Here is a 24,615-nt window from a genome sequence, read left to right as displayed (position 1 = left end):
CCTTCTCCTAGATGTCTTGCCAACCAAGACTAACGAGTGACATCTCCCCGGGTTTGTTTTCGGAGTGTTCCTTCTCCTAGACTGGTTGCCAGCCAAGGCCAAGAAGGCCAATCTCCCCCCTGAAACAGGTAGCACTGGCTTACAGGATACCAGTGGCGGGTAGTCAAACCTACAGGCAGACCTGCATCCGACAACACCTGTTTTGACATGGCCAGAGGCTGATCTAAGCAGATGGACTGGTTTAGTGGTTGCCAGTGATAATACCTCCTGCGGGCAGCCTGTACCTCCGACTGACCTGACCTGACTATACAACAATTTGGATACAACAATCTTGAATAATATCTGGCAACAGCTTATTATGTGTACGATATGAGAGATGTCTGTCTAATGCATGTAAAGGTCTTCCATATATGGTTTTGTCAGGTCTAATAATTGGTAACCATATGAGGACATACAAATTGTCTTAAACAATCTATATCTTGTGCTGTAGTTGGCAAATCTAAACTGAGGCGAAAAAAACACATTCGGATCGGATCCGGATGCGATCCGATCGAACCTCATTCAGGCTCCTAAAATGGCGCATTTAGACGATCAGCGCAATCCAGTCTCATCTGGACGCATTTCTGCAGATGGGGAACTCTCCAGTACCTGTTGCTTGTGGAGGTGTTAAACAATACGTTAGAGAGCATGCGCCGAGGTAAAATGAATCCGGATTCGGTATCCATTTTGGTTTAGACGACGCTTTTGATCCGGATGCTCCCGGATGCATCATTTTGCATTTAGACGAGAAAAATTTAAACCACATTCGGATTCAATCGGATCTTATGTGGCTTTTTCCTGCCGTCTAAACGGCCCTATGACATCTGAAGACGAGGTTTAAACGGTGACACATGTTTAATAAAATACAACATTCTCAATGTGCCAGAACCATTCTACAGGCTTGTTCGTTGTGTATCGTTCTTCGACCGTCTGTTAGTATGTTGCATGCCTTCCCTAGGCGTTTCCTAAAATCCTGGAAAGCTGTCTTGTTGGTCAGCGTCGTTCTGATCAGTCTGCTGCTATGTGCTCACACCAGCAGATCTTTGGCGAACTTCATGCCAAGGCACTTTAGCAATCGTGACAGAGCTAACCATCATACCGAGGATGAAAAACATACCATTGGCGACCAGTCACCATTGAAACCGGCTGTGCGCAGTTATACCGGCAAGATGAAGTCAACAGCTAGCTGCGATAAGGTACGCCCTAAACAAACTTACAGTAGTCTGGTAGCCTTGGTTGTGGCAGTCGGAGAAATCGTAGTGCAGACCATTATTATGATTATGAATTGTGCTTTCACACACATTGATGATGTAATCCATAGAGTAGAGTTGAGTAGAGTAGAGTAGAGTAGAGTGAGATAATCGTAGTCCAGGTGAAACCCTGTCTACCCCGGCCGATTGATCATTCACTTCTGTACCGTCTCACTCAAGTGGAACATGCCGCCGAAGTTTCGTTTCTCTCAATAGCAGGGTGAGCTGCTGCTGAGAGAAGTTGTCGCTGTGTACCCCAAAGGAAGCAGTGGATCCATGTTCGGGTGTTGATCAATACGGACCACACTGTCTAGAGTTGCCGAGGTAATTCATTGAATAGCCGTGCACAACAGGCCCTGGAAGGCCAAGAAATGTTCGCGCAGGATTCGATTGTCATTACAGGTCACATTAAAACATTATATAAATGAGTTATAAGGCCTAGTCCTGGTCTTTCCTGACTTGGATCAGTGTCAGCTAATGAACATTTTACGTTTACCGGGAATTCAATGTGTGTTTCTTAACCCAACTAACGTTATTTCTTCACGATAAACCTAATGACGTCATTGTCGTTACCGTTGTCGTTTATCGTTCGAGTTTTTAACCTCCCTAATAAGGGCAATATTACCCAGCTGTCGGTTGTGCCTAGTCACCTCCGGATCCTACTATATATTGTAAGTGGCTTTAATCAATGAATTGCTTATAAAAAGAAAACAAAATCAAGATCGGACAATGATGTTGACTCCGATTTGACCCTAGTTAGCCCTCCATTCATCGATCCTCTCCACGTGGACCCATGCACTAGTATTAAGGCGCTGCCTGGAGCTGTGTGTCTAAACATTGACGTCATTTCGTATCTATTGAGTTTTCCTTGTTACTTTGCGAGTCGGGGAAAGCCCAAATCAACCTTGGTGGCGGATTACTTCACTTGTTATTGTAAAAGATTACAGCGGACATTCGTCACCTTTTTCTAACGTGGCTTCGAACAATAGGAAAATGTGAAAAGGGAAAGGCATAATTTGCAAGGCTCTAGCCCCCTCCCCCTCCCACCCCACCCCCACCCCCATACGTTTTATTACACCTGAAAATAAGAACAAAACTTTTAAAAACGCCAAAAACATAAAAAATTATAAAAATCTAGATTTATAACGAACCGTAGTTTACAGTGTAAATGCACTATGCTGCAATGAAGCCTCATTTTGAATTCAGCGGTTATGGTTAGGCAACCATAACCGCTTGGGTTGGTGCAAAAAATATGGAAGCAGCCAAGAAGCATTTAAAACCACTTTATTCTGTATTTAATTTGTGATGTTTTACAATAGAAATTAATACCGAACTGGCGGTATTGATCGTCTCACCAAAACCGCTCGGGTGGAGGAAAAACCGAGGCGTCTCGCGGTTTTGGTGTGACAACCAAATACCTCCAGTTCGGTACCAATTCCTTCAAAGAAACAAGAGAAGAATCACATTGAACTAAAAAGCCACCCATTCCTTTAAATGTAAACCTGCCCCATTATTTCCACCCCGTGGCCAGGGGTCACCACCAATTTGGTGTCGAGTTTAGAGTGACTCAACCAATCTCTTGATTACGTTACAGAGAGTGGCCTGGAACTGGCCAATAGTGGTTACGTTACACACTGGCCACCTGGCGGGACAACGTTTATAAAAGAAGTTGGTTGTCGATTTTCAAACATGGAATATTTTATTGGATTTAATATGCTTGTCCATACTAACAATCAAATTGGTGTAATTTATGACTGAAACAGACAACTTATACGAAAAACCAACTGTAAGAACTTTTTTGGCGTCGTTTATAAAGCATTAAAACATATCATCCATTTATATGCAATCTATATCCAACTGAAGTTGATCGGCTGTTCCTCACTCACAACCGGCAACGTTGTACACACGACGTTAACAAGCTATAGTGTGATGCCACTGACCATCGTTGGTCTGATATCTCGGAAAGTGTAGCGTTTTTGTGTCTCATTCAAAACCCACAAAATAGTTTGCATTGAAATAACGCAGTCTCTAGAGAAGATTAGATGGGCAAACAAAGTGAAGTTGTTTTTATGAGTTCATGTTAGCAGCGCAGTGGTCATAGAAAGTGAGTTTTGTGGGATGGGAAAACAGGTTCACCATATGTTGCTTTATGCTACAGTATACCGGTTTTTTCTTCAATATGTTTGTTCTTCTCCTGTTTTATTAGTAGACTAAGTTTATGTTCGACGTTTTTTCCCACTCTTTGATAGCAGATCGATAAGCCATTATTCCTTATTTGTAGCGCGTACGCGGCCTATCGCGGGAAACATCTTCCGGCTGCCCGAGTGCACCCTAGGTCGACCTTCATCCGTCTTTTACAAAGCAACGTTATTCCTATTATCTAAGGTGACACCATGTACTAGCCCTGAGGTGAGACAAGCACGCGTGTCTCCTTGTAGGCCATGGGACGAGTGGCAAAAATGTGTCTAGAAAAAGGATTCCGTTTGACAAATTAGCGGGCAAATTGAAAACAGTCTTTTTTTGGTAATATGGGGGTGCTGATTTCAAAAATCAATTTTTCTCCCGCGTAAAGTTGCACATTAAGTCAGAAATGAGACCCTTAATAGGGCCTAATGGTCCCAAGGTAGGGGTCAAAAAGTTGATGTCATCGAAACATGTCAACATGGGTATCAAAATGAAGGTCTATGGGGGTACTTTAACATTGCATAGTTTTTGGCCCCCTTAACGAACCGTGGGACCCCCCAGGGAGGGTCAAAAAGGGCAAAAGTGTTAACTTTGACCCTGTCCCACGATCTTCATAGGGACTGCCAATGGATAAAAACTGTTTTATTTGACAGTAATCGTATAGACCTTCAAAATGATACCCATGACAACACTCTCGGGGTAAGGGTTGCCGAGATAGTAATTTTGACCCCTTTTTAGGCTCCAAATGTAAGATCTCAAAAACCTTTTGCCCAAGGGTGTCATCATGGGTATCTATGAAAAGGTCTATGTGAGTACTGTCGAATAAAACAGTTTTTATCCACATGCGGTGCCCATGAAGCTCATGGGAGGCGGTCAAAGTTTCCACTTTTGCCCTTTTTGACCCTCCCTGGGGGGTCCCACGGTTCGTTTAGGGGCCAAAAACTATGCAATGTTAAAGTACCCCCATATACCTTCATTTAAATACCCACGTTGACATGTTTCGATGACATCAACTTTTTTGACCCCTACTTTGGGACCATTAGGCCCTATTAAGGGTCTCATTTCTGACTTAATGTGCAATTTTACGCGGGAGAAAAATTGATTTTTGAAATCAGCACCCCCATATTACCCAAAAACGACTGTTTTCAATTTGCCCGCTAATTTGTCAAACGGATTTCACATTTTTCACACTCGTCCCATGGCCTAAAACGGAACCGTATCAAGATAGCGGAGCATTCAATTTTCCTGGTTAATTCGGTCCATGCTGTGAAGGATTCCTCCCTGGCATCGGCTGAAAACTATCAACAGTACTGGTAATCTTCTGTAGGGCTTCATTTTGGATGGGCTATTAAGTGATATACTCTCTTATATCGTTCTTAAGTATAGTTCAATATGAATTTCTAAAAATAGCGCGGAATCTACGGAATCCGCGGATTTGAACTGCCGTCTCTGTGTGGTGGATAGCCTGCGGGCCCTACTACATTCACACCGTTTTAAACACCGCATTTCCAGGGATAAACAACTTGCAAATCTTTTATTGAAATCATGTTAACCCATTGTTATTGTAATACTATTGCCGTATTTACTGCTGTTTGTGTGATGTAGTGTTTTGATTACTGCGGTATTTTATTAGTAAGATGCAATGTAATGTTTTATCCGGTCTCTGTAGTAAGCAGTTTGTATTCTTTTATTGTCTGTACATGTATTGTATTCTTCTATTGTTATTATTATTATTATTACTAGCATATAATACCCGTGGCGCGGGTTGTTTTAGGGGGATGGCTTAGTGTGGGGCCGGGGCAATTTGGGTGAAATGAAATTATATGTCTGGGGGTTGCGATGTTGTCTTGATTTTGATATGCGTAAAATAGGTCGATGTGTGATGTGAAGCACTCCACGCCGACCCAAGTGTTTACAAATCGAACATGATGATTTGGGGGGATGATTTTCCTCCAAATTACTTACACTAAACGCGTTTTTGGCAAAACGACCGGAAAAATCAAACTCCACCACTCTTCAAAGTGGTCTCGACTTATTTTGACGAACTATTTCGCGAATGGTGAAGAGTTGGCGTGTTACGAACTTAGTACAACACAGTGGGTGGCAGCACCAGACGGAGGAAGTAGTTCGCCTAGGCTTTTTTCGACACCCTCCGCACGGACTCCACTCGTTCCGGAACACTCACTTACTTGTTAATCTGCAGTGGTTAGCCTGTTTTTATCACAGTAAAGAAATGTTAATCGGGATTTTATATCATATTTTATATTTGCCCCGGGTATTCATATAGGGAGCTGTGCGCTACTTTGCGCCCAGTGCTTGGGTCGGGTGAGGCGGTTTTGTTATGATGAGACGTGTAACACGTGATGAATTCCCATACGGTACTTAGAAAAATTAAGAGCGATTTTAAAACAACGTAAGGTGAAAGAGTACGACCAAAATAAAGGGGGAAAATTGCGGAAATGGATGAATGCTTTAAACATATAGTGGCCCCAATACTTTCCCGGCATATTTTTGTATAATCCCACACTTTTGATTTAACAGATGGCCCCATATGCAAATCAGACCTGCTGAAAAGGCCCCTTATGTCCATGAGTATGCCCATATATAGAAAGAACAAAAGGTGCTATTTCTCCGAGATCGCTGCAAATTTTACCAATTTAACCCGGCGAGGTGCATCTCCATATCAACCACGACTTTCAGGAAAAGTTTCGAGGTCATCCGATCTGAATTGGCGGAGGAGATGTGTGACAAACTATTTCAGCTCTACGTCCATTATAGTAGTGATTATTATTATTATCATTATTATAGCCACTGCGCTGTACGTCTTCAATGCATCGAACCTCTCAAAGATGATTGCTGCACGGGGTCAAGTTGAGGAATAGAAATCGAAAAGCGTGATAATTTAGTCAGATTTTGAATTTGACTTTTTTGGTAATTCAATGATGAGAAATATATACTGCATACTGGAAGATTTCAGGGCAGCAGAGAAGTAGTGACCTTATAAAGTTTAGAAAAATGATGCAAATAGCTATAAGGTATCCTCTCTCCTAACACTACCCCCCCCCCCCCGCCTCCCACACACATGCACGCACGCAGAGCCCTGAATGCGGCGAATTCCTTATGCCGAAGGGTTTCTTTAATCTTGAAGATGTGGTATATAATTTTCATTGTTTGTTTACTCGTTATTCACTGCACCGGACTTTCTCTTCTCAGAAGAACGACTCTGTTGATAACTAACTGTTCGCTTATTCATTTCAGATAACTCCGCATCAGGGGCGACTGACCTGCGAGAAATGGGTGGTAGTCACGGCAATTTTCAATTTAACCAAAGCTCTCAAGGACTTGCTGAAGATGCCAAAGTGGTGCCTGGTGCTGGTCGGTGACAAGAAGGGCCCAAAAGAGGTTCCGCCGATGCCCAATCTTGTCTTTCTCGACGTGGCCTGGCAGGAGCGGTGTCCATACCACATCTGCCGACATCTGCCCTGGAATCACTACGCCCGGAAGAACATCGGCTTCATGTACGCCGTGGCCAACGGGGCCAAGTGGATCTTCGACACCGACGACGATAACTTCCCCAAGTTTCCTAAAAGTGAGCCGCTCATGGATGCTTCCATTAAATTCGATCAAATACAGGTCGCAGGACACGTGTACAATCCCTACATTCCATACATCAAACCCAACACCACTTTCTGGCCGAGAGGGTTGCTGCTGGACAAAATCAAAGATTCCAACACGAAAAACATGAAAGTAATCGGTGCCGTCAAGCCGGAGAAGGTGGGAGTGATCAGCTTCCTAGCCCAAACCGACCCAGATGTGGACGCCATCTATAGGCTAACACAGAAGATTCCATTTCAGTTTGAGATGGTGGAGAAATATCACGCACTATCGCATTACGTCATGTCGCCCTACAACGCCCAGACATCATTGCATGCTCAGTTCGCCTTCTGGGGTCTGCTGCTGCCGGCAAGCGTTCACGGGCGCGTGTCGGATATATGGAGGGCGTATTTCACTCAACGGTTGGTTTGGGACACTGACGGTCACATCGCTTTCGGTCCGCCATACGTCAATCAAATCCGTAACGCGCATTCGTATATGGTCGATTTTCACAACGAAATGGATGTCTACTGTAAAACAAGTCGACTGATCAAATTCCTGGTCAACTGGATCCCGAAAACCGTTTCGTTGGCGCAGAACATGATAGACCTTTACATTGAACTCTACCAGATCGATATTATCGGGCGGGCAGATATCGATTTAGCCATGGCTTGGATACGTGATCTGGAATGTTTCGGCTACACTTTTCCGCCAGTGAAAGTTGCTAAAGACTTCGTGTACTTGATACAAGGCCCAAGCGTCGAAATGAACCTTGGCCTGGTATCTAACTCAAATCGAGATGTTCTTTGGCTGACATACAAGACGGACTCCGGCGACCTATACCGACCGGATAGCACATGGACCACTGGGAGGAATCTTCAGTTGGAGCATGCCGTTGAACGTGGGAGTCGAATGTCAAAGAAGGGTTATCAGTATTTTATCTTTCTCGACGATGACGTCACGGTATCGTTCAGGTATAAGAATCGACGTTGGAAAGGAAAAGGTGGATGTGACGGTGACGACGTTTGGATCTGCTTCGAAGAGTTCCTGCTCGCTCACGAGCCAGCAGTGAGCTTTCCGTCTTACTTCATCCATCACGTCAACGAGATGTCACTCGTTAATCTGAACTACTACTACGATTTGTGTGTAGTGGCTTACCACCGCGACACACTGTCTCTCCTTCTGCCATACATTACTGTCTTCGAGTATAAGTCTTGGTGGGCTTCTACTACTCTCAATAATGCCCTGACCAATGTTTTGTATAGTTCAAGCAGGTATCAGTGCAATTTCCTTCTGACTACCAATAAGAGGTCCAATTATCATCACAAATATAAAATTGATCACAACCGTGTTGACAAATTGCAGTACCTGCTTTCGGCCTTTCGGCCAGATATCGACGGAAAACCAAATCCATTCTTAAAAAGTGTCTCGCCGAACCAGCCAAGAATGTTACCCGGCCAGCCTAAATTAAAAAAGGATAAAAGCTACATAGTGGACTATGCGTTCGTTAAAAGGTATTTCAAAATCGAACACAACTTCACGCAGAATAAACTGACCAACTGGCTGAACAAGCCCGCGCTTAAAACTATTCTCTTTGGGGGAAGGGACTTTAAAGAATTTGACAATGCATTCAAACCTAATTATTCCATTTTGAAATGAGGTACGCCAACTTTGAAATCAGATAGACTATAAGTTATTCAAAAGTTTTTGTATGCCACTGTATGGTTACCAGTTGCTAGATTGTTCAAAACCATACATGGAAGAATTGTATATTGCATGGCGTAAATGTATTCGTCAGATTTTGTGTTTGCCTTATCGCACTCATAATGACCTGTTACCAGCCATTATAAAGGACTGTAGCGTTCAAACTCAATTGGAGAAAAGGTTCGTAAAATTCATCAACGGAGTGCGGAAATCAGGAAATACACTCGTAAAGGTTACAGTTGGATTATTATTTGCCGGGAGCGTCTCATCAGTGGGGAAAAGTCTAACTATGGTGTTACAAAAGTACAACTGGAATTGGGATCAGCTGCCTGATGAATGTATAATGCTAAGGGACATCAATAGGGAAATTTGGGGATTGGGGCATAATAGGGTTGCCATCCAAGTTAGGGAATGGCTTGAAATGAGCTTTTGTGAATAAGGCCCCTGGTGCGATAGGGCCGCCTTTCACAAATGAAGTAGTGACCAAGGGCCTTATTCACAAAAGTCTCGCTAAGTATTTGCGAAGCGAAGCGTTTGCGAAACCCATGCGCAATCGCTAACTTAGCGAAGCGAGCGTTTCACAAAGGCCTTCGCAATATTTCGCTATGTCTTCGCTGTCCCTCTCTGCTAGCGAATTCGCTAAAGTTCCGCAAGCGCGATTACTGATTACGTGATCCATTAACAATGTCCGAATGACTCATACCGATGCGTGTATGCATTGACCGGGAAGCCTTAACACACCTTTCTGGGGAAAGGGTTAGAACCCCGCCTGGAAAAACTGAAAGGCCCATTACTAGTACATTATATTGTTCTCGTGCAAAGTATGTTTTAGGAGGTCTTAGTCTGGGGGAATCCCATGGAACTATTATATACCGGTACTTCAAAGTTTCAACAAAAGAATTGCTTTCAGTCATGGTAGGGACTTAATGAATACGAGTCCAGCCTCCTGACGGCCACATTCGATGATTAAGTCGACCATTTGAATAATGTGTCAGCTTACCATATTTGTGGAAGCAAAGCCATCTCATTTTCCATCGTCCGAATGCGTTCTCGATCTTCTGCCGAATTCTTCTGTGGTGGGCATTGAATTCGTCCTCCGCCGCATCTCGTGGGTGACGTAGGGAGTGATCAACCAAGGAAGCAATGGGTAGGCACTATCACCCAATAAAAAGCCATTTGGGAGCCCATCGTTCTGAAATTTACGATTTAATCTACAGTTGTTCCAGATAAAGGCATCATGAGTACTACCTGGCCATTTTGCCACCAAATTGGTAAACTTCAAGGTATGGTCACATATGCCTTGCACGTTGATTGCGTGGGAATGTTTTCGGCTGACGTAGGCTTCTTCTTGGACCGAGGGAGCCTTTATGCCAACCAAGCTTCCATCTACACAGCCAAGTACATTTGGTATGCGGCGGCGCTCTTGATTATAGAAACCCTCTTTTACTTCTTGTTGGAGATGGTGATCTCGTGGAAATGTTATAACGTGCGACGCCTTCCTTTCCAGTGATGTGGAAACTCTATAAACAATTCGTGACACAGATGCTTGACTAATGCCATTGAGGTCCCCACTTACAAACTGCAGATCTCCCGTTGCATAATAACGGAGGGCGCACATCACCTGTAAACTTGCCGGTAAAGCATGAGATCGTTGTGTTGGATGTTCTACATCTTCTTTGATCAAATCCACAACTTCCAGAATAACGTGACGTGGCATACGAAACCTCTTCATCAAGTCTTCGTCATCGTAAATGTCCAGCGGATTTACCCGGTCTCTAAATATCCTATTTCGGCGAAAATGTCGTTGATTTTCCTCTTCTATTGCAAAAAGGAGCGCCATGTTTTCTTCGTGTGAATGCTTTGCGAGAGCCCAAAAGCTCTCGCTAAAATTATGGAGTTAACGAGGGTTGAGCGACCACACTGCGATTGCGAAGCGTGAGCGATGTCTTCATGAAATCACCCGCAATGCGTGCGAGGAGTTTGTGAAGACACTGTGAATTCGCTAAATTACCGACGACCTGGCGAAGCGATTGCGTAGCGAGGCTTTTGTGATTAGAAAATTTTGCTAGGCGAGGTGTTTGCGATTGCGAAGCGTTTGCGAGGCTTTTGTGAATAAGGCCCCTGATCTCGTGCCTTGAAGCGCATGCCCAGTATGAATCGAGCGCCGCGCTAGTAATCGATCACGAAATCGCGCGATGAGTAATCATTATTTTCTGCCCCAAGATTTTCTATACTTCTACTGCCGTAAAATTCTCCATTCAATGGCAGCGGGACTGAAGACAACACAAAGGCTACATGCAGCTATCTCCAAACACACGACCGACTTTCAGGGAATTAAGCGATAATCTCTGACGAACTCGTAGCAGCTAAAATCCATATCCATAATCCATAAGAGTGCTACTTTGCAAACTATTTTTAAGAGGCCACTGAGGATCAGCTTCGTTCACTTGCATTCTACCGCGAGGGGGCATGGCATGCAGCACGAGCTGGTGCAAGAGGTATTGGTATGATTCAGTGGAGTTATTTTTAATTGTACATTGGCCGAAAGCCGTTTTGTAAAGTCACACTTCGGGGATTTGCAATGTTTTGTCAATAATCTATGTGTTCAGCTTTGATGATACTAGTAATGCAATCATAACACATCTTAGACACTCAATTTAAACAATAGCTTCACGGCAAGTATGGAATCTCACTGATCATGAAATGTCAACAGAAAATCGGTGAGATCGGAATTGGTTTGTGACAGTACCATGAATAGAAAAAAATCCCGCATCGAAGTGTAAATCAAAATAAGGATAGCTCCTACAATAGCCTTGGTCTCATGAATGTTCGTCTTTTCAGGTTCCATATTTGCAATACAATCTGCAGCGGGTGGTACACCCACCGAGGTTGGCATCTCGCGATTTCACATTCTACATCTCGCGGTTTATAATAAGCCGCCAATATGCCAGAAAAATTTGTACAGATCATCACTGAATAGAGTTCTATGACATGTTTTGGTGTGCAGAATGTCGTTTTTCACTCTAAAAACATATTTTATGCTGCTTACAAGAGGGAGATGTTTCGCGTAAAGGAGAATATGGTTGATTTCTTGTACCAAGAGGTACCAAGCCTACCATTTTGCTGTTGACGTGATTGAAAAGTATGGTAGGCCTTAATTAAAATTGTAGCCTGCCTTTGTGGTCGCAAATTCCCTCAGTATTAATGCTGTGGTATTGCTTCCTGCAAACGAAGTTTGATTCGTATGTAGGCCTGAGAAACGGAGTCGGTTCGAAGTTTCAAAGGTGTTTTGCACACCAGTGGAGGAGTACGATACCAAAGCTTCAATTTGGTACGATGAAAGGTCTAGGAGGAGACATCACTTTTGGACGGACTGACCTTAGAGTACATACGGAGTGACGGCGAACGGTAATACAATATGTCCCCCACTTTTTCGGAAAGCGGGGAGATAATAGATTCGTAGCTGTCGTTGTTACTAAAATTAAAAAATCTGTTTGGTTTCGTAACCTAGATCAATAAATACCAGCTTTAAAAATATCCGACCAGTAAGTAGCTCACGTCTCTGCCCAAACAATACAGACCCCCCCCCCCCCCCCCTCCCCCGCCCCGGAGAATCCATTCATCAGCTTGCCGAGAATCGTATCTTAATCTTGTGTAGGCCTATTCCAAAAAAAACAACTGTGCGCTCATTATTGTTAGATTTACGAAGACATTCATACACATTACAACAACCAACTCCTTAGTAGTGCACACACAAATCAGTTTAGACCTACAGTCATGCGGGGTAATATGGCCATCAGGGTATGGCCCCTCCTTAAAAAACTCTCCCCGGATGGAAGCACGTTTGTTTGAGTCGAAACAGTTGACATATTTCTTGATAGGAGTAGAAGATGTTACTTATGTTTCAAGGTTTCTTCCATGCCATTCGAAATAAGGCACCCTCGTCAGTTTTCGTGATTGTCTTCACGCGATATGTATTCAAAAACAACCCTGTTATAAGGGTCAGTCACAAACTCCAGAAGATAGTACCAGCAATATCCACTACGTTAGGCAGCTACTTTAATACCGATGTGAAAAAAGACGATTTGGCTGGCCAATTGGGCTGGCGGAGGCAGACGGTGATGGTCACATAATAAGATTCTTGAGTCTCCAGATTAAGCGGGAAATTTGAAATTGCTCCTTCACAAATTTATAATTGGATAACTTCCAACAAGACACTTCAATCCGATATCAGAGTGATTTGAGTGTCGAAAAATGGGTTTATCGTAACTCGTTCTAAAGCATAGGGCCATTATTACCCCTTTCGATGTTTTTTAGCCCGCTTCAAGTTCTTATATTAGTTCGACATTATAAAAGGAAGACCGAGAGAAGATTGATGGGGCATAGGGCCGATGGAATCTGTCATTAAACCTGTGGGAGGGGTACAACAGCATGTCTAATTATGGGGTCAATGGCCATCATTGAAACGTTATGTGACACAAATATAAATATGTTTATTACTACCTTAAAATTGTACATTTATAGGTTATAAGCAGTGATAAACTAAGCATGCAGGGATGATAACAGACATAAAGTTATAAAAGTACAAAAGGTATGAAGAAGGAGAAATCAGTCATCCTGTAAAGCCTTCATCTTGAGATCAAGAGCTTTTTCAATAGGCTATGAGGCTCCTTACGGTACTTGGCATCTTGACCCGCAATGTTTTGAGCTCGATATAGTGGTGACGCAAGCGCAGGAGAGTCAGGATGGGTACTAAGCAGAACGGCGGAATATCGAAACTTACTGTGGTCCATTCGTTATCACCCTGTCTTAGTGCAATTAAATTATGTAAATAGTCATTCGTGGTAAGGGAAAGATCGTCTTTTTGTTCTTCTTCTGTTTCATCAGTAAACTATTTTTCTGAACGTGTAGTGAAGCTCTTTGAAAGTTGAAAAACGCGTTATTCATTGGTGCGAAAGACTTTTCCGCCACGTGAGTGCACGCCGAGATCCGAGTTTACGTCACCTCGCTTTTAAGACGCAAGGTTATTTCCAATATCTTGATATTGGGTGATATGAATAAAGACTAGTAAATGATTTTACTTCAATTTTGTACAGAAAGGCCTTGTGTAAATGTACATGGGGTTTTCAGTAAAAGCAATTGCTAGTCTTTATTCATATCACCCATTGTAAAACAAAAAAGTAAGAGGTCTTCACTTACACGCATAAGGATAAGTAATCATCCTCTCCAAATTGAGACTGGCAGATATCATAAACCAATAGTTCCGAAGTCCGAACGCTTTTGTACCTTTTGTCAATCTATGATATCTGCGCAGTTGCAGATGAAAAAAAACATTTATGGGCAACCACGCAATAGGGCCCGGGTTCGATCCCGGGGAGAACCCAGGATTGTATTTCTGGATGAACCGGCATTGTCTGTCGAATAAAAGCCATGGTCCCTTGTACCTGAGTGTAGACCTGTGCCGGGGCAAGTAAATGCAAGTTTATTATTTCGTCGTTCCGCTAAGTTCAATGAGCCTATATCATGTTCATAAACCTGACAATAGAGGGCAAAGTTGTGCTTCTGGCGATCACGAAAACAAGATATCAATATTTTACTGATAAAAACGATAATATTTTGCCTCTGGATGGCAATGTGTGATTGTTATCGATAGCTAAGTATGAAATGCGGCTTCATGTGTTATTTCTGAGAGTATGAAAGAATAGGCCAAAGAATATGCCTGGCTAATAGTAATAGACGGCTTGCGAAAATAAATTTCGGCCACGGTGTATTAATACACGTGGTAGTGTACACGAGTGCGAGACAATACACAGCACGCATCTCGTCTCATCTGCACTACCAATAATTCCAATATAGGCCTACCGTGTTCGGCCATATTTTGAAAAGGAGTTTTCACAGGCAGTGTGAGTTTACCATGAATGACATAAAAGTAATGTTTTAAATCAAATAATCACAAAAAGCATTCGAAATATCATGAACATTTGAAGACATGGACAGCTTGAAGTAAATTGTTTGAATAAGCTTGCTTAAATATATTTGAAGTACATGTACTTTTATTCCATGGTAAACAGTCCGTGAAAAGGGTCTTTTCAAAATGGCCGAACTTTATTTACGCAGGCTGTCTATTGAAATTCTTCTTCTGTTTCTTAACTTTGATTTTACATGTTTCTTCTAGCTCTCGTATGTCGTTATGCCTCATACGGATCATTTCAAAGTGGAAATCCTGGTTGGAGATCGGCCCATCCCTGAGTATGAAAAAGATGGTAATATCTACGTTGAGAGCAACCTAAATGTCTCAGGATTATCTTACCATGTCCGGCAGCGTGACAGGGTTGGAGTAGAGTATGAATCACAGGTAATAAGAGTTAATAAGACCATGTACAGTGGAACCTCCCTTAGCGGACACCTCTCTATTAAGGACAACCTGTCTATAAAGGACACTAGTTTTGGCCCCAAATGGGTTGTTTCCATTCAATTTCACCTCTTTAATCAGGACACCTCTCGATTAAGGACAGCAGTTGTCGGGAACTTATAGGTTAGTCTGGTTATACTCTTAACTAAAAAGCCATCATCAAGAAGAGGAACGTATAGGGAATAACATCTACGTAAACTGCGTATTCTTAAAAACAACTGTGGCTCTTGGTTTTATAAATAAACAAACACTAATGAGTGAAATGGATGATTTTAATTGCTTATTTTTGAATCAAGTATGCCGCCATCTTGGTGGATTTTAATCTGGTCTCTCCTCCAAACGGAGAGCCAATGACGTCATGGATGCAGCCATTGTGACAATCAGCTGTTCGAACAATGGCGAATGCTTGGAATGACAGATGACAGTTCTTCGATTTCTTCGGGTTCTTCGTCGACGTCCGGCGATGAATCCTTCGATTACAACCATGCATCAGCAGAAGAACGAGCAGGTCTAGTTCCCTATGCGTTTGAGCCAAGGTACCAGGGCCAAAAAAGGTCTGGAAACCTAGTGGAAACGAGTAGTACTCGCCTTGATGAAAAAAACCCACTGCATCCATGACGTCATTCGCCCGGGAGATTTGAACAAACATGGCTACCCCCACAAACTGCTTATTAAATGCAATTTTCTGCACTATCTAGGAATATTCATCATATCCTTGGTGTGGAGTATTTGTTTGTCATGTAACTTGGTATGTATTTGTTTAAAAAAATATTTGATTTTGCTGCATCAATTTATTCCCATAGCTTCCCTTTAAGGGTTAAACACCACTTTCTGAATCGTTTTCAGAGATGGCCTGTCACACCATACAAGATCTGTATTCTTCCTCAACGTGGCATACCAAAGCGTTACTTTGACATCTTTGTTGACGGAGTAAAGGTGAAGAGTTGCAGCGCTGATGGTAGCAAAGAAAGGTAACAAATTGCGCCAAACATTACCTTTCATATTTGAAGTGGCTACGTACACAGCAGACTCCTGTAGTATTGGGAAGCCCTATCATTTCCTCCAAGTCAAATCCAACATGGCCGCCGACTGGGTGGTGGACGCTGGTACATTTTAGACAACAACTCGCTAATCTAGCAGACAAATGTCATGAAACGATCAGGAAATGTGGAAAATGTCCTGCTTTTCGTTTATGACCATCAGATTTTATTTTGATGGCTTTAAGTATGCTTTTAAACGCTTTTGGACGCTGTTTAGTATGACCCGTTAAATTGATTAGTCGCTTGGAAGTCTCTCATACTAGGGTATGATACAAACATCACAATCATCTTGCTTGTCCAAGATTGTGGTACAGATCACATCTGAACCTCCAGCAACTATCTTTTATATCATCACTGGTTTTAAAAAATAAAAAATTCTCTCTTGACTGACAGAAACAAACAGCTGAGCTCTAAATTGATGTACTGTTGAAAAAATCGGGGACATCACCAAGCCATTGTCCTGTTCTGCAACTTGCTATGCTACTTGCTGTAAGGATTGTTTTACTATAAACTTCTGACTTCGTCTCATTCCCAGGATAATATCAGGATTCAAGGACAAGAACTGTGTGAGGGAATTCTTGTTTTCCTTGCCAAGATTTGCCAAAGACGAGGTAAGGAGTATTTCTTCCCCAAGAAGAGATCAGTGTTGTTAAATGGGGTGTTACTTCGGTGATTGGGCTCAATAGGCCTTGCGACTCCTGATTTAGCCGAGGTCAGTAAAAGAATCCTTGCAAGCCACTGTCCACTTGAACAGGGTCTTTGGCTTGCCATAGCGTAGACCCTTTCAAAAGATGTTAGAATCAGAGTAAACCAACTTGCTAAGACAAGACATGGCAGGGCTCCAAATGAGCAGAGATTCAAACCCTCATGACTTTGTTTCTGGCTGTTCTATCAGTAAAGTCTGGTCGATGTAAGAAATAAGATCTAAACTTTAAAAAAAAAATTGTTGTACATTTGACAATTCTTAACGAGAACTGACTTGAGACTTGCTTCAGTCTACAGACTGTAGGCCATTTAATGAGCAAATGTACAGCAATAAAAGAACCCTAAATGGCTTGAAAAATTGGCTGTACTTTCTTGTTCATGTTGTTCTTGGCGATGTCCGATTCTGGCGAAGGGAGTTTTTTTGGACTCTGAAGTTTCAGGTGAATTGAACAAGATAATTTCAGCAGCGTTTATCATCTCCGAGGCTTTAGAACTCTAATGACAAGTCACAGATTCAGTTCATTGAAGAAGATGGCCAACATGAGAAGTTCATCGTTTATAATCCCTTTGTTTACAGGAAGACCGTCTGACTACAGGGCGTGAGACAAGAGTTAGTACAATTGAGGTTGAGTGCTATGATGCATTGCTGATGTCAACAAAAGTTAAGTCGAGAAAACAACTCAATTACGACCAGGCGAATAAGAAGGACTGTGTCAGGGTCACGCAAGGTAAGTTTTTCTTGGATTAGGGGTGAGCATTTTTGTGTTAGAATAGATTCAGTGGAAATCGGCCTACGATCTCTTTTTGGGAGGCATGTAACCGAACAGTTCTTGCTCGGGTTGTTCAGGTTGTCGGGCAGCTCAGTTAGTTGAATGCCAAGCAGCCAGGACCATGTACATTGTAATGCAGTGGTCACTACAAACCTTGTATCCGCCCTGTTCAGGGACCCATGTCAAATTGACAGCGTTCCAAAATTTGTTTACACTTTTCCTGGGGGACCAATTGAGAAAATCTTGCGAAAGAATTGTCGATACCATGACCTCACCTTTGCTAATTTTAGACCTGTTAGCCATTTGCCTTTCATTTCAAAAGTAGTTGAGAGAGTAGTCGTGAAGCAGCTTCAGGGGCACAGTGACTCCTTTGCCCCACTCCCCAAGTTTCAATCAGCTTACCGTCAGAACTTCTCTACAGAGACTGCATTGGTAAAGGCACAGTGACTCCTTTGCTCCACTCCCCAAGTTTCAATCAGCTTACCGTCAGAACTTCTCTACAGAGACTGCATTGGTAAAGGTCCAGAGTGATATCTTAATGAAAATGGACAAACAAGAAGTGTGCTTGTTAGTCCTCCTAGACTTAAGTGCGGCATTTGACACTGTCAATGTGACAAATCTTCTAAGCATAATGAAAGAGGATTTCGGTATCTCTGGAACAGTTCTAAAGTGGTTGGAGTCCTACCTTGTAGGAAGAGGCGAACAAATTGTCCTGGGCGACTGGCATTCAAAGCGCTTCAATCTGAACTGTAGTGTCCCACAAGGAAGCTGTCTGGGCCCAGTCCTTTTTCTGTTTTACCTGTCCCGTCTGTACCATCTGTTGGCTCTACATGCCCCTGGGTTTCATGGTTACTCTGACGATAACCAGCTGTACATGTCATTCAGACCAGTCACAGTCGAAAATGTGCAGGGGGCTGTGGAGACAGTGGTTCGGTGCATACGTGGTGCGCGCATGGTTTATTGACAACCATCTCTGCATAAATGACACTAAGACAGAATGCATGTTGATTGGCTCCAGGCAGCAGCTTGAGAAGGTGAGCATTGACGGAGTCAGGGTGGGGAACTCGACAGTCAGCAATCTGGGTGTCTTTTTTGACGAACACATGTCGATGGAAACTAATGTCAGTAAAGTCTGCTCTAGAGCTGTCTTTGGCCTCTACAAGATTCGTCAGATTCGCGGGTTTCTGACTGTCGGCACCACCAAAACTCTGGTGCATGCGTTTGTTACATCTCACCTGGGCTACTGCAATGCTCTCCTCTACGGCATCACGGAACAGCAGTATGGCAGGTTGCAGCGTGTTCTAAATGCTGCAGCCAGGGTTACATGCTTGATTCCCAAGCGGCAACGGCTTACCTGACTGATATGGTACAACGCCGACGTGGGTCAGCCGATTCCCTCAGGGCTGATGCCGCTTTCCTTCTACAGGAGCCACGCACGAAGTGCATACGTTTTGGTGACAGATCCTTCTACAAGGCGGCGCCACTCCTATGGAATGGGCTGCCCACACACATTAGACTTGCGGAGTCAAAGGCAGCTTTTGGAACAATGCTAAAAGCACACCTTTTTCGAGTATATTTCAAAGGCGCCTGAGAGTTGGTGAAATTTTTCACCAAATTTGGCGCTTTAGAAATGTCATATTTGATTGATTGATTGAACCATGAACCATGACCGCTTTAAGATATTGCCCGATTCTTGACAGATACAGATTGTTAGTTGTATTGTAATTGTTGCAAGACTTTCATTTCTTCATCAAAACAATGCAGAATTCTCTTCCCATGGGCTATTTTCATCTTGTTCTCTCTATTTCAAGGCCAGTTCACCATGTCAACAACCAAAGTTGGTAATGTGCTCTACCGGAAGTATCCTCACCGAGTTGTGCATGTTTGGAGACGACTGGACTTCCTCAGCAAAGTGACCATCCACTACCGCATGGGTCACTCACTTCAGGAGATGGGGTTTAGACTCAAGGTAAGCCATTTTAAACCTTCCAAAAGTTATTTTTTATATCGTTCTGGCCAATGTACTTATGTGACCAGATGCATTTACCAAAGGATAGTGGTGTTCGATTATCCTTTGGGTGGGCCGAACCAATTCTCTTTCATAATTCATAGTGTCAAACACTTTAGAATGCTTTGAAGAATTGTTAAACAGCACACAGATACATGTACAACGAGATGATCATGAATATGTCCAGTTTTTAAGGGGCTATAGTGACATAAAAGTGAAGCCAATAGTTAAACGAAAAATTTCGTTTGGGGGAGGGGGTTAGGGGGTCATTATATTTTTTTCGTTTTTTTCTCCAAAATAAGCCTCAATTTTTTTTTAGGGGTATATTTTATTATTTATGGCCCTTCCTGAAGCGTTTTTTGGCCCTCGAAATGCCCAAATCTGCTCCTAAATGCCTGGTAGCCTCCTACTTTTCCTGGGTAGTCTGTTACTACCAGAACTTTCAAACTCCCTGTTTAACCACTTGCCCTCAAGCAGACTAGGATCCCGCCTTGAAGTATGTCCCAAAGTGCCAAAAGTCAACGTAGGTGCAGCACAAGGCTAGGGAAAATAAAGCTGCAAATCGTCATTTTTAGTTTCTGAGGGGGAGGGGTTGGAGGAAAAACTAAAATATTTCGTTTCTATAAGCTTCACTTTAATTTTGCAACAGCCCCTAACTGTGATTACTATGAACGGTAACTGAATCAGTGGTGTAGTAGCCGTAATGATTGGGACCCGGACTTATCACTCATAGGTCATGGATTCAATGAAAAAGTTTGATTGCATCAGAAACTACAGTGTCCTTGAGCAAGACACTTTAAACCCTGCAGTTGCTTCTCTCAGTCCAGGAGTATGAATGGGTACCTGTCGCAGAGGAATAGGAGAGCACTCTATGTACATGTATGACCCGCTCCCTTAGTTCCCCGGAAATGTTTCGGAAGAGACTGTGACGTATCATGCGAACCTGGCTGATGATGTCAATTGTTGTGGATACCTCAACCAACCTTTACTGTTAGTGTACATGGACCGAGTACCCTTTTCCTCATTCAGTCCTGAAAACCTGTTACAGAATGATGGCAGCTACATTATTTAGACAACAGATCGTAAAACACTAGGCATTTTTTTTATTGAAGTAGATCCCAAGTCTTCTATTGTGGTTTGGTCAGTGCAAATTTAAAAGTACTTGTTTCACCTTTTTCAGCCTTACCTAACACTAGCGAGAAGTGGATCATCGAGTGATGACGATGGCAATGCTATACCATCAACATCCAATGGAAAACGCCATAAGCCACAGAATTCAAATCCGAAAAAGTTAAAAAACAGGATCTCGAATAATGAGCCAATTGTTCTTCGTGACAGTGATAGTGACGCTGATGGCAATTGTGTACAAATAGAAGACAATAAAGCAAAACTTCCAATTTTGGTTGATCTGACTGGAGACGAGGAAGGTGGGCCAAGTGAATCAGGAGATGGAGACGCCCAGGTGAAAGTGCCGTCGATTAACATTGAAAATAATAGCTGGCAGAAAGTCGATGCTTGCATACCTCGAGTCAAAAGTGAAAAGAACGAGAGATCACTACCAAAGTTACAAAGGACAAATTCAGATTCACCCCTGTTGCGTTTGTCGCATAACTCTCATGAGAATTCTCCAATTGCTCTGAATCTGCCTGCAGCGCAAGCGCCATCTATGGGGCACAAGTCTGGGGCTGTATTTAGTTCCCCAAGTCCACCAGTATCAGAAACTTTTTCAAATCCGCAGGCTCCTTCAGATTCTAGTCCATATGATGCAAAACTTTTGTCTGTTGTTTCTATGCACAGTTCACCTTTGGTAGCTATTGCATCTGAGATGATGAAGTCGCCACTGGCGAAATGTACAACTGTGCGTAGTTCAACAGAGGCAGGAAGTTCAATAGGAGAAGCCAGCGTGTCTATCACTGGTAGTTCCCCGCTCGTGGCTAATGTGCCTTTGCGAGCGAGTACGTCTTCAGCATGTACTCATGAAAGTGAAAATGGAGAAAATGGGGGATATGCAGTATTTTGAGATGTCCGTTGGTAATTTTAGTACGTTACTTGTGTGTGTATTGATAAAATTGAACATTTTGGTTTAAATCTGTCTTCAATCTTGCCAATTTGTTGTCGTTCCTGGCTGTGTTAATGTCGAATCAGTTAACTTGTAATATTGTTAATACCTTGACATGACATAAGCGTGGTGTGACATCACGTAAATTTTTAGATTTTCTTAACCATTTGCCATCTTTCCTTTACTCAAGGAACTACGATTTTTTTACAATGTAATTCCTTGGTTTTATCACTGTCAATAACATGGGTCAGTTATCTTTTGTTATCATGACAAGCAAGAAATTAAAGCACAGTGGCTTATTGCAGTCCGAGCATATAGCTTGTGATCGGAAGGACTTGGATTCGAGGCCTTAGTCAAGAAATTCTTTACTCCCGATGCATGGTTTTCGTAAGATTTTAACATTTTTGATGGGGAATCTTGGAAAACCTATGCCTCTGAGATGTTGTCAGTTTATCCATTAGCTTGCTGGCAGTGACGTAATCTTTTAAGTCGTACATTGGGTGACTTAGGCCGGACCAGTGGCAATCTGTACTCTAAACTGGCCCTAAGTTGCCAAGTGTAGCATGGTATGTGTGTTTCTTGGTTTTTACAAAAAGGTTCTTGGTTAGGCTGGGGAGGAATTAAGGTAAAGCACTTTTTTGAATATATACATATCTTTATTCAGAAAAATGTGACATTAAAAATACATTTCAGGAAAGGGGGAGCATAAAAAAGCAAAGAAATTATTAAACCCAATGCCCCCTACAGTTTCAAATTTATAAATCTAACGTCGGCACAAAGAACAGTCCCTACCAAAAAGAAAATCTTGCAATGTAAGTATTAAAAAGGGGTGGTGGAAATCGTTGATGAAGTTCACGGTAAAGAACTTTGTTATTGAGACTGTACAAAAGTTAAAGATGGTTGATAAGAACTTCCATTTTATTGTAATATATATTGTGTGGAAGACTTCCATAAATCATTTATGAGATGCTTTCATTCTTCACTCGAGGAATTGTACGTCATATTGTGGCAAATGTCTCGACAGCCGGAACATTTCACTCAAAAAGGCATCCGAAATTTGTTGATTGAGCAGAGCACAAAGGTCAGCAGAGCTAGTCAAATAACCTAGGAAAATGTCTGTCTGTATACTGTCACACCCCAAAAAATTGGTTTTGGCCGACGTTTTTTAACGGGGAGGGCTGCACCAGATCTATTGACGTACAATTGTTGCCCTATGAAAGGGCTACAAATTCTTTTTGAAAATTCTGCCGATCGCCCTTTTTTCTGGCCGCCAGGCGCCCGGGAATCGTGAAGGCAATATTCGCTCGGGGATAAAACAGTCCATTGCGACCAAGCTTGTTTGAATCCTACGCTGCCAAATCCTAAAAATTTGCCAAATTTAGTTTGAAATTTTATCACCTGGGGCGCTACAAGGTAAAACATGTTCAAAATATGCTAATGTTCCCGCCGATTGACGTCAACACATTCGTCGTCATAATTATGGTGACCCAATTCGTTGGTCCTGGTAGATTTCATGCTCACAAAATCCTTTTGACCATATATTTTTCAATGCATCATCATGCTGTTATGAATAAAGGGAATAAACACTCACAAATAACTGTTTGTTAGTCAATTATTTTCAAGGAATATGTGGTTTTAGACGGGACAAAATGTTGAGGCGCGACCTAATTTTTACGCGAGCAAGCGACAAAATTTGCATACCGGAATCTGGGTCAAATTGCCGAACTGTCTTCCATGTAGACCACTTACTCGCTCGGCCGAGCTGAGATCACCATACTGCGAAAGTTTGGCGTTTTCAGCAAATATTTAATCCGCGGGCGGCCGTTCGAGTCGGCTGGGAATCGCAATCGACCAACCCCAGTTTCCCCGAGTGAGCAATCGACGGAGGTCGTCGGTAATATCCGGAGGTTGAACTAACATCGCGGAGCCATATTATGGCATGCAATTACTTCGTGGACCTACATTATGGGATGTTTCCACATGTTGTACGCGGCGTGGTCGAACAGTATGATTTCTAGAATCCAGAAGTATTAAGGTAGCAGGAAGGGTTGGGCGTTTGTGGTTTCTGAGTCTGAGGGGGTTGGTGTCTGTTGACTGTGCTTTAAGAGAGACTAGGCATGGCGCCAGTCTCTCTTAAAGCACAGTCAACAGGCATTTGGTCTCAGTATTTGGGTTTTGATTGCCATGACTGTACCCCTGTAAAAGTCAGAGGAGAAGTTTGGAATGATGAAAGCATTGAAGAAGAAGAAATGTTATTATTGAGGAAAGCAAAATTTATTATGAGACTAGAAGGCAGTGTCCTGACTTGATTATTTTGAAAATGGCGGTCTGAACACATTAAAAGGTGGAACATGGCATTTTATCGACTTTGAAGTGTTCCGCAGTTAAAGGGAGACTATAGGCAGCAGCTAGGTAGGCAAGATAAAGTCATACAAATTTGCCAATAGGGGTCAGTCATATCTCTAGGCATGGCGCCAGTCTCTCTTAAAGCACAGTCAACAGGCATTTGGTCTTAGTATTTGGGTAAGTACAGAATCAAGGCAGCTCAGAGAGCAATGATTGAACGATGGTGTGGACAAGTCCAAGGATACTGCATCAGTCACGACCAACTTCTCATCAGAAAGCGTCACCACCAGCATATTCAATGTTCAGTTCCAACCTGTACCAGTCCAATGCACGCCTGTCATGGTCAGCAGTGGTCAGCTTAGCGCGATATGGAACATTCTTCTGAAACTCAAGCGAGGGAAGTCTGCTCATTAGCCTATCTCGCGCACTGCTCCTTCTTGTCAAACATCGTAGTGAAATCGTGGTACAGTGGGGCGTCCTCGAGGATTGCAGCTGGTCGGACAG

At 42.7% G+C, this 24,615-nt stretch overlaps 2 protein-coding genes across 3 annotated transcripts; both read left to right on the top strand.

Annotated features, from left to right (window-relative positions):
• The first annotated feature begins 1,011 nt into the window (after positions 1-1,011).
• Positions 1,012-8,779, top strand: LOC135494838 (uncharacterized). Its single transcript, XM_064783126.1, has 2 exons — positions 1,012-1,235; positions 6,732-8,779. The coding sequence occupies exons 1-2, from the start codon at positions 1,095-1,097 to the stop codon at positions 8,724-8,726; spliced, it is 2,136 nt and encodes a 711-aa protein (XP_064639196.1). The 5' UTR covers positions 1,012-1,094; the 3' UTR covers positions 8,727-8,779.
• A 5,546-nt stretch (positions 8,780-14,325) lies between these two features.
• Positions 14,326-23,339, top strand: LOC135494999 (uncharacterized). 2 transcript variants are annotated; one of them, XM_064783383.1, is made up of 7 exons: positions 14,326-14,428; positions 14,947-15,126; positions 16,030-16,154; positions 16,759-16,834; positions 17,506-17,656; positions 19,510-19,667; positions 20,887-23,339. In XM_064783383.1, the coding sequence occupies exons 2-7, from the start codon at positions 14,962-14,964 to the stop codon at positions 21,724-21,726; spliced, it is 1,515 nt and encodes a 504-aa protein (XP_064639453.1). In that variant the 5' UTR covers positions 14,326-14,428; positions 14,947-14,961; the 3' UTR covers positions 21,727-23,339. The 2 variants fall into 2 exon arrangements, with proteins under 2 accessions (XP_064639453.1, XP_064639455.1); XM_064783385.1 differs by having other exon boundaries at positions 14,337-15,126.
• The last annotated feature ends 1,276 nt before the right edge of the window (positions 23,340-24,615 follow it).

Source organism: Lineus longissimus, chromosome 10 (genome assembly GCF_910592395.1).
Source record: "Lineus longissimus chromosome 10, tnLinLong1.2, whole genome shotgun sequence".
Taxonomy (NCBI): domain Eukaryota; kingdom Metazoa; phylum Nemertea; class Pilidiophora; order Heteronemertea; family Lineidae; genus Lineus; species Lineus longissimus.
The sequence above is the reverse complement of the archived record's forward strand: the minus strand, read 5'-3'. Positions and strand labels throughout refer to the sequence as shown.